The following is a 9695-nucleotide window of genomic DNA, read 5'->3' on the forward strand; positions in this document are numbered from 1 at the left end:
CTCACAACTCAACACCCAAAAAGCAAAGAACTCAATTAAAAAATAGGCAGAGGATCTGAACAGACACTTCTCCAAAGAAGAAATTCACATGGCCAACAGGCACATGAAAAAATTCTCCACATCCCTAATCATCAGGGAAATGCAAACTAAAACCACAATGAGATCTTACCTCACGCCAGTTAGGGTGGCCAACATCCAAAACACAAGGAACAACAAATGCTTGTGAGGATGTGGAGAAAGGGGAACACTCCTACACTGTTGGTGGGAATGTAAATTAGTTCAACCACTGTGGAAAGCAATATGGAGGCTCCTCAAAAAACTAAAAATAGAAATACCATTTGAACCATTTGATCCAGGAATTCCACTCCTAGGAATTTACCCAGAGAAAACAAGAACCCTTATTCAGTAGACATATGCACCCCTATGTTTATCGTAGCACTAGTTACAAGAGCCTAGAAATGGAAGCAACCTAAGTGTCCATCTGTAGACAAATGGATAAAGAAGATGTGGTACATATACACAATGGAATATTATTCAGCCATAAGAAGAATACAAATCTTAACATTTGCAGCAACATGGATGGAGCTAGAGGGTATTATTCTCAGTGAAATAAGCCAGGTGGAGAAAGACAAGTACCAAATGATTTCACTCATTTGTGGAGTATAAGAACAATGCAATAACTGGAGGAACAAAACATCAGTAGACTCACAGACTCCAAGAAGGGACTAGTGGTTACCAAAGGGAAAGGGGGAGGGGAGGGTGGGTGGGAATAAAATTGCTCAAGGGATAAAAGTTGGTAATTTATGGCATCAAGAAAAGGGGAGGAGTGCACAGGAGGAGGATCTGGGAAGGTGAAAAGTACAGGCGATCTTCCCTGTTTGAGGATTCCGTGTTTGTGAACCCCTACTCATCATCATCTATCTGTGAGCTCATAGTACTCCACAGCCTGTTCAGGGCCACTCTCAGACATGCACAGGGACCCGGACAATTTGACTTGTCTGTACATCCTTCCACTAAGCCTGAACAAGGCAGTACTTCACTTTATTGTTGCAACTCTCATACTATAAACAAGTGTCCTCTTCACAGTCTATTTAGTGCCACATTTTTTGCACTTCCATGCTTTTAGTTGGTGATAGTGCTGTTTAGAAGGGCTCTCAGGCACAGTGTTAAAGTGCTGGTTAGAGTTGCAAAGCCCAGGAAGGTTGTGATACGACCTAGGAAGAACACGTATGTTACATAAGCTTCATTCAGGCTTGAGTTACAAGGCTGTTGGCCACAGGTTCAATGTGTTAAATAAGGATTCTTTACAGAGAAACACACATAAGGTTCCTTATTGATAGGTTGATGAAAATGTTGTGGTCCAAGGCTTGCAGGAACTAAACTTGAATTTCCCTTAGGAGCAATGGTACAGTATTCGCTAAGTCATTGTTCGTTGCAAACTGACACAGCATAATTTCTGTGAATAAAGGGATTGACTTAGAAGAAAACACATCCAACTCATAATGGTAGTTGGTTTGGAGGACAGGGTGTGGGGAAGAAAATTGGGTTTTGTCAATAGGCATAGTTAAGGTTGCAAAAAAAACATCACAAAATGTTAATGGTTATTGAGTGGTGCTAATATGGGTGCTGTTATTATTTGCAATCATTTTAATTTCCTAAAAATAAAAAGCCTTAGAAGGCACCATAGTTGGGAGATAAGGATGTAAGAGAGTGGTTACTAATAAAAGTATGCCTCCACACACCACAGTGTACATATAATAAGAGTTAAGTGTAAAATCAGCTATGGGGTAAGCATTACTTAATCAGGAACTCTAACTTGGAACAGTGAATAAGTGCTACTAACTGCATACAGCTAGTCTTACCACACAAAAGTGTTGCCCTCCATATCTTGGCACAAACTATGGCACAGAGCTAGCATTATAAAGTTTTGGTCAGTTTGAAAGAAATGTTAAGGATTTACATAGTCAGAAGATACTGTGGCCTGAAATGCTGGTGCATGACAATTTGCCTAGTAATCTGATGTCACTTTACAGGCAAATTGTAAAGTCACGTTTCTGTGTCAATAAGGAATCATACCACCTATAGCTTAAAATCTCTCAAACAGATGTAATGGGATATTTAGGTATTCTGCCTCCAGATAAAGCAACTAGATATCTGGGAGCTAAACTTTCCCCCTAATTATTTAAGTAATAAATATAAGTAAGTATAATTTCCAAATTCTTCAGTATCTCATGCAAAATGAAAAGAATACTATTTGCCACATAACTGAGGATGAAATGACCTGAAATTCCTAGAACAAAAGTATTTGTGCACAAAGTATTCTTTTAAGTAAACTAAGAGTAAAAGGACACTTGGAGATGTGATCACTAAACTACAGGGTGGGAGGTGCTAAATACACAAGACCATTTACGCATCCATAGTTTCAACTTAAAAAATAAATTAACTTATGCCAGGAGATTAATATAGAAAAGGTTACCCAAGTACTAGTATATTCACTTTGAAAAAAAATGAGAAAGTATTACAAGAGCTTCAAAAGAGCCTCAGTTAACCAGAACTCAGGGAGGGAAGGGTCACTATAACCTCATTATCTGAATTTTCTGATTGGTGAAGGGCTTAAGCAGAAATGCTTCATCCATGAAATTTCTGAAATGCATCATGTAATTTGTTGACCTGTGCACAGAATACTGCTACTGAAATACATCTCATAATTATTGAACATCTGCCATGTGCCTGGTGCTGTTGAATGCTTTTTACTCACTCTGTAGTCAGGACTTGGATTCCTATTTTAACTGAGGCACAAAAAGATTAGGCAAACAGCAGGCAAGCAATTTCAGATGACTAAGATTCTTTCATCACCTCCTTAAAATCATTCTGAACTTTAATGATGCTATGATACTCTGAGATGGTGAAGGTACAAGAATATGCTTCATTGTCACTTACCTGTAAGTCTTAGAAGCAGAGTGGGGAGGAGTTAAATGGAAATACCCTTGTCTATTTTAATGATTTCTTAATGTGCAGTAGCTGCCCATATTGCTGTACCTCTGATAAAAACCAGGTGTGTGGCAAGTTAGTAGAGGTGTTCTGATCACATGTTACTTATTATCTGGCAGCACTGGCAAAATGATCTGCTTTATGAAAGCAATAATCTTACGGGTTGAGCTGAGGGTCCCACCACATTCCAGACTGCTTCAATGGCTCTTTCATTGAACACTCCTACCTCATGCAAACTCTATTCTTTTTTCAAAGGAGTTTTACCTTTTCATAAACTTTAATGGTAAAAATGCTGTCCAGTTCAAGATAATTCCTTATCATTGACTGTTAAGAGTCAAAGGGCTTGACTTTGTTTCCTTTAAAAAGCCATTGCTCGCTGAGACCTAATCATCTTGCTATCCCTGGTGTTTAACAGCATCTTCCTATCATCTAAAAGCTGACCATCTGCTGTTAGAGCCATCTCATTTTTTCTCTGGGATAATGTCACAAAACCATTACTTAAAAATGAAGTCCATACTCTATATCATGGAAATGGAAATCTAAGAACACTGAAAGAGGACAGAAAGACTTCAAGATTGTTTCATTTTCATTGACAAGAATTGCTGCAGAAAGATGCGGTATCATTATGAAACTCCAACAATAAAACACCTCCATTAGTAAGTGGGTTTATTGACATAACTGAGCATAACAATGTATAACATTTATTCATTTCCTACTGAATGACTTTTCCAGTCAAACTGTTTTTTACACAGATCCAGGCATTAAGCATTTTCAGTCATGTTCTGCAGATGAAAGGGTAGGTGGTGGGAAGAACCAGAGGTCTTTTTCAGACTTTCAATGGAACTCAATTTACACTGCAGTGCAAAACAAATAGCTAAGAGATGTAACTGCTCTATGAATGAAAAAGGTGAAGAAGCAGGCAAGGTGCAAGATAGCCTGAGGGTTGCAAGTAAGAGAGAACTGCACCTTGCCTATGTACCAATATGCTGGGAATCTGAAACAGGCCTGGCAGCAAACTGAGTGTGACAGTCTATTTCCTGTGGTTTATTAAGTTTGGGCCCTATAGATAAGGCTGCCAGAAAAAGCAGCTGTACTTTCAGTGGTCTGGACATTTACTCATCTGAATATTAACAAAGATCAGCTCATTTAGATCCCTGGTCCCTGCTCAGCTTCTGGGACAAGGGCAGGCCCCGCTCAGTGGAGGCCAAACATAAAAGGAGTGGACTGTGGTTGAAGAACCCCTGGACTATGACAGATTCCCTGAGTCATCAGGACCCTCAGGGGTTTAAGGCCCTAAACAGAAGATTCCCTGTTAGCCTTAGCACCATTGCAGTAGCCTCCACATCACCCCACTGCCAATATATCCATAACCATGGTGACTATACCATGTACACCCTCTTATTGACTGCATTTTTAGACCACACTCAAAATTATTTATGTAAACCAAAGCACTACTTTTAATGATAAACATGTACTTCATAAATAGCAGGGAAAAAAGTATCCCAAAATAGTTGAAACCAACTGAGCAAATAAAGGAGCCTAACCCTAAGTTTAAAACAAAAACATCTAAAAGAAATACTGTAATTATTAACTAAAAAACATGGTTTAATAACACAGTAAAACACTGGATCATGGAGGGATGACTTTGCAAAACACATAATTATTTCACAGTGAGGTTTAAGTACTCATAACAGTCTTCTGGTTTTAATAGAAACAAACCACTGATGCACATTTTTTCACATTTTCCCCAATAATTTCTTCCCATCTATTTCATATAGAGTAAGACATTATTGTGATCAAACATTATACTATAAACTGACAACCCCCTTTCCCTTCTTCTTGTTAGAAAATCAGCTAACTGCAACTCAAGAGAGTAGGGCACAGTCAACTGTGTGTCACCAAAAAAACCCCACGAGAAGTACCACATCCCATTTATTTCAATCTGGACACATTGTCAGAGATGTGGTAAGTGAACAAGAATGCTGGCATTCCCTACCGGGTCATCAGTTACATACACATTACATTCTTTGATCAAGTATGGCATTAAGATTTCCTTGTCCACATATAGATTTAAAAAAATAAAATTAAGCCGTAGGAGCAACGTTGGCAGAGAAGTCTTGCATGCAGCCTTCTCCTGAGAAAGCATGTAATCTTAGTTAACCTCAAGGTCAGCGAATGTGCTTCTGGTGGTAGTATTAAAAAGAAAGTAGTTGAACTGCCTGGCTCAACAAAAATAGTCCTTGAGTTTATTCACTAGTTTGTTAAATGTCAGAGATCTTCACATTGTTGAAAAAAAAATAGCATCCCTAATTTTTTAAACATAAAGTTAATGTTTAAAAAATGTTCTATTAGCCAACATAAAAGAGTTTCTTGGTGAGTGTGTTAAACTTTACCACCTGTTTACACCACCACCCTCCTTGGCAAAGACCACCAGACCAGTGGAGTCAGTTAAGCCTCCTTTGTAATGGTAATAAATTCCTTTTTCCTTAAAGAGAAACAAAACTCCTCTGGTTAGCACTGAACAGAAAGCATGCCCCAAATCTCTTTCTAGCCATGTTGGGGGTACACACCCTTTTTTACCCCCAAGGGGGCAGGCTATTGAATTGCAATGCCACAAAAGCCATTCAAATAGCTGTGCCAAGGGCTCCATCTAAAGAAGGCCTCCCACCTCCCACCTCCAGGCCTCACAACCCATTTGACTCCGAGTCTTGGCCTTGACCCCACCAAGCACCGCTCACCTACTTCATGAGTGAGTACTGGGAATTAGGGGATGTTGCCGGATTGGCTGGCTGTCCCCTTTGGTCTCTCTTGGCAAGTGCACAAAAGGAGGAAAGGAGAAGGTCCGATAAAATGACATCTTCCCTTTAGGGGGATTTAGGGGCCCTGAGAAGGAGTGGCTCCTCAAGGCCAATGAGATGGTCTCCACACAGACGGAGGCCCCGAATCTAGTCGGCGAATCGCTGCAGGAGATGGTCCTCCCGCCTCAAGCTGCCTGCGGTACCGCCACCCCCGCTGTCCATGAAGCGGTCGCAGGGGAACTCGACGAGGTCCGCCTCGCTGAGGGCGCACGCGGCGGTGCGCGGCCGCTGCGGCTGGAATCCAGAGAAGTCTGCAGACACGCCGGTGCCCATGGAGCGCAGCGGCCGTCGGGTGGAGTACATGTGACGGACGTGCACCGGGGCCCCGCCCTTCCGCCTGACGCGCAGCTTCCTCCGCAGCCAGCGGGACGCCCAGGCGGCCAAGGCCAGGAGCACTAACAGCGCGTTGACGGCCAGAAGGGCCAAGGTCAGCAGCTGGTAATCGACGCTGCCCCGGCTCCCAGGCTCAGGCAGGGTGACGAGCCCCGCGCAGTGGTCCCTGGGGGCCACCGGGCAGACCCGGCCGCCTAACACACCTTCCACGCACACCAGGTAGGGGGTGTCTCCGCGCAGCTCGCGCAGCGTGGCAGAGTCGCTGTGCTCCGGCAGGTAGACGAAGCGGTGGAACTTAGGCTGCTGGCCAAATCGATCGAAGAGCAGGCGGAAGCGCGCGCCGCCAAGCGGCCTGGGGCTGCGGTGCTCGCGCACTGCCCAGCGCACCGAGGCGCTGTCGGCGCCCACCGCCTCCACAGTCAGGTTGCACAGGATGAACTTATTAAAATCGCACGGATCGGACACCAGCGGCAACAGGCCGACCCCGCCGTCGGACTGGTCTGCGCTCTCCTGTTGCTGCGCGGCCAGGCGTTGCCTTACCGCTAGCTGCCAGGAGTCGCTGGCGGGCAATGGCGCAGAGGTGGGCTCCGCCGTCGGGGTGGGCTCCGCGTGGGCAAGCTCAGCGGGAGTCGTACGTCCCCACTCAGGTTTCTCCAGCAGGTCCAGAGGGGTTGGCGCTGGGCCCGCAGCAACAGCGGCGGAAGGGCCAGGTTGCTGGAGGCCCGGACCCCGTCGGCTCAGCCCCAGGGCGCTGCGGTTGCCTGAGAGCTCTCTGGCGGCCCCATCCCAGGCCACCCCAGACAGAAATCGCCCCCGCTGCTGTAGCTGTGGCTGCGGCGGCAGCTCATCCATGAGGCTACCTGTAGGGGGCTCCATCTCCTCCTCCGTGGCTGTGGGTAAGGAATGCCGCTTGCCGTCGGCGGTCGGGGAAACGGAGAACGAGGGATCTGCGCAAGGCCCGTTCTGCAGTTGCTGGTCATCCAGGTAATCCAGGTACTTGCCCCTCAGGGCTGGAGGGTGGCGACACTGCACAAAGACGGTGAGAAGCCGGCCTTGCGAGTGCCAGTCGCCCATCCAGCGCTTCAGGCCTCGCAGCCGGCAGTCGCAGGTCCAACCGTTGCCGTCTAAATCCAGCCGGTAGAGGGCTGGGCTAGCGGCGAAGATGTCCCCAGACAGGGCGCTGAGCGCGTTGTCGCGCAGGCTGAGCTCCCGCAGCCGGCCCAGGTGGCCAAAGATAGTGGGGTGCAGAGTGGACAGTTCGTTGCCGCTCAGGTCCAGCGCCTCCAGGCTGTGCAGAGGCTCCAACAACGCCACCGGCAGCTGGCTCAGCCGATTGCCCTCCAGGCGCAACTCGCGCAAGACCTCCAACCCCCAAAACGCCTCCGGCGCGAGGTGCGTGAGCTGGTTGTCCCTGAGAGAGAGTAGGCCGAGGCGTGGCAGATGCTGGAACACGCGCGGCCCGAGCTGCTGCAGGCTGTTGGCAGATAGGATGAGGGTGGAGAGGGAGCGCAGCGGTGCGAAGGTGGCCGCGTGGCGGAGGGAGGGCTGCAGCTCGTTGGCTGAGAGGTTGAGGAAGCGCAGCTTGCCCAGCTGGGTGAACGAGTTCTTGCCCAGAAAGCGGATCCGGTTGGACTCCAGATGTAGGTAAAGCAAGTTGCCCAAGGGGGCGAAGACAGCGTCAGGCAGCGCCCCCAGGGCGTTCCCGTCCAGCCTCAGTTTGACCAGACTCTCCAGGCCCTCGAAGGAGCCGCGGCTTAGGCGGCCGATCTCATTACCGTTGGCGTAGAGGATGCGCAGCTTGCGCAGCGGAGCCAGCGTGCCGGGGGCTACCGCCTGCAGGAGGTTGTTCCCCAGGTAGAGCTCCTCCAGCCGTGAGAGTTTCTCGAAGGTCTTGGGGTGCAGAGAACGGATCTGGTTGTACTGCAGGTCCAGCCGTCTGAGCTGTCCCAGGCGGTGAAAGTCGAAGGCCGTGATGTTGGTTATGAAGTTGCCGCCCAGGCTGTAGGTGAGCACGTCTTGGGGACTCGGCAGCGAGCTGGTCTTGGGCACCGCGCGGAGCCCCCTGTTGGTGCACAGGAGGTGCTGGGGATGCTGGCAGTCGCAGCGCTCCGGGCACACCGGCTCGGCCCGCGGCGGGAGTGCGAGACAGCCACACAGCACCAGCAGGAAGCGCACCGCGCGGGCAGCCTCCATAGCCGCCCGCCCTGCGTGCTGCGGCCGGATAGTCCTCTTGGCCCACCGGCTCCGTGTCTTCTCTGCATTCCCCTTGGCCTGGCCAGAGTGGCTAAACGGCCTCTTTCGGACTCCGCTGCGCGGTCCGGCCCCTCCTCCGCCTTTGTCCGGTGGCTGGTTTGGGGCTCTGCAAGCGGGCTTCGCCGGGCCAAGTCAGGCGGCGCAGGGAACTCCGCGAGCTCCGGATGCTACTTGTTGCATTTCTGCAGAAAACTGTCCGGGTGCGCGTCGGGGGCGGAGGGAGGGAACACGACCTGAGTTTTTTGTTTGCAGCTTGAGTCCGGAGAGCTGGATTCCCTGGCACGGATTCTCTCCGCCAAGCGGATTCCCCAGCTGCAGGCGGGAGCCCTTCCAAGGAGCTCCTCCGGGCGCGGCTTGGTTGTTACGGCGGCTCGGCCCCCGCAGCCTGCGCCTCCTCGCTCTCTGCCCCGGACCTGGAGAGCGGCCTCGGTGGAACAGTCGGGGGAGGAGCCGGGGGTGCTCAAGCTGCGTCCGGAAAGGACCACAGTCGGCGAGTGGCGGGCAAACCGGGCGGAAATTCACTCTTCGCACACTCTGCCCCCCGGGGATGCAGGCGGAGAAAGAGGAGACGGCGGAGAGAGGACAGACCCCGGCAGGGGGAGGAGGAAACGCTAAGTGGCTCCGCGTCTGGTCAGCCAGAGCCCAGGACGCCAAGTGAGAAAAGTAGGGATTAAAAACAGCTGTAGGGGTCGGCCCTGTACTCGGGGCTGGGGGCGGGCGGAGGGATTACCGGGCGCGCAAACGGAATTTGCAGACAGAGACCTTTTTATTTTAGACTAGTACACCAGGCGCTTCGGAGCGGTGGAGCACGGCTCGTCTTATAAGTTTTTAAGTCACTTGGTCTTTCAGGTGCCACTCAGCGGGAAGTTCGGACAGCATGAGTCTGCCAGCATACTGCAGGAAGTTTGGGAGAGCAAAGGTTGTCGGCAGAGCTGTCGGTGGACTACTGTCAGAAGTAGCCAGGTCAACCTTATACTGGTAGCGAAGGAGAGGCACCGCCCCCTCTTAGGGATCTGAACTGAGTATGTGCTTGGCCCCGCTGTAGGCAAGAGCGTGGAGAAAGTTCAGAACTGGTTCTACCACCGGGAGGTGTCTGTCAGCTTTTGGTGATTTAGTCCCATTAATTCTCCCCCTAGGTAGGCTCTGCACGTGTGCATACATAGAGAATAACCCTCGCAGGCCGTCTTGGTAACTGCTGCCTGTGGTCTCCTCCCACTTGGTGCCTGGGCTTGCCGTGATCTTCCATCTATAGGCCCGAAA

The 9695-nt window shown here is 49.5% G+C and overlaps 1 protein-coding gene across 1 annotated transcript; it reads right to left on the reverse strand.

Annotated features, from left to right (window-relative positions):
* Nucleotides 1-3640: 3640 nt before the first annotated feature.
* Nucleotides 3641-8909, reverse strand: TRIL (TLR4 interactor with leucine rich repeats). The gene has a single exon (XM_036897478.2). It carries the CDS (start codon nt 8373-8375, stop codon nt 5937-5939), a length of 2439 nt encoding a protein of 812 aa, XP_036753373.1. The 5' UTR covers nt 8376-8909; the 3' UTR covers nt 3641-5936.
* Nucleotides 8910-9695: the final 786 nt, after the last annotated feature.

Source organism: Manis pentadactyla, chromosome 7 (genome assembly GCF_030020395.1).
Source record: "Manis pentadactyla isolate mManPen7 chromosome 7, mManPen7.hap1, whole genome shotgun sequence".
Taxonomy (NCBI): Eukaryota; Metazoa; Chordata; class Mammalia; order Pholidota; family Manidae; genus Manis; species Manis pentadactyla.

Excerpts from the sequence above, each read along its gene's own strand:
- TRIL (XM_036897478.2), bottom strand. The coding sequence starts at position 8,375 with ATGGAGGCTGCCCGCGCGGTGCGCTTCCTGCTGGTGCTGTGTGGCTGT.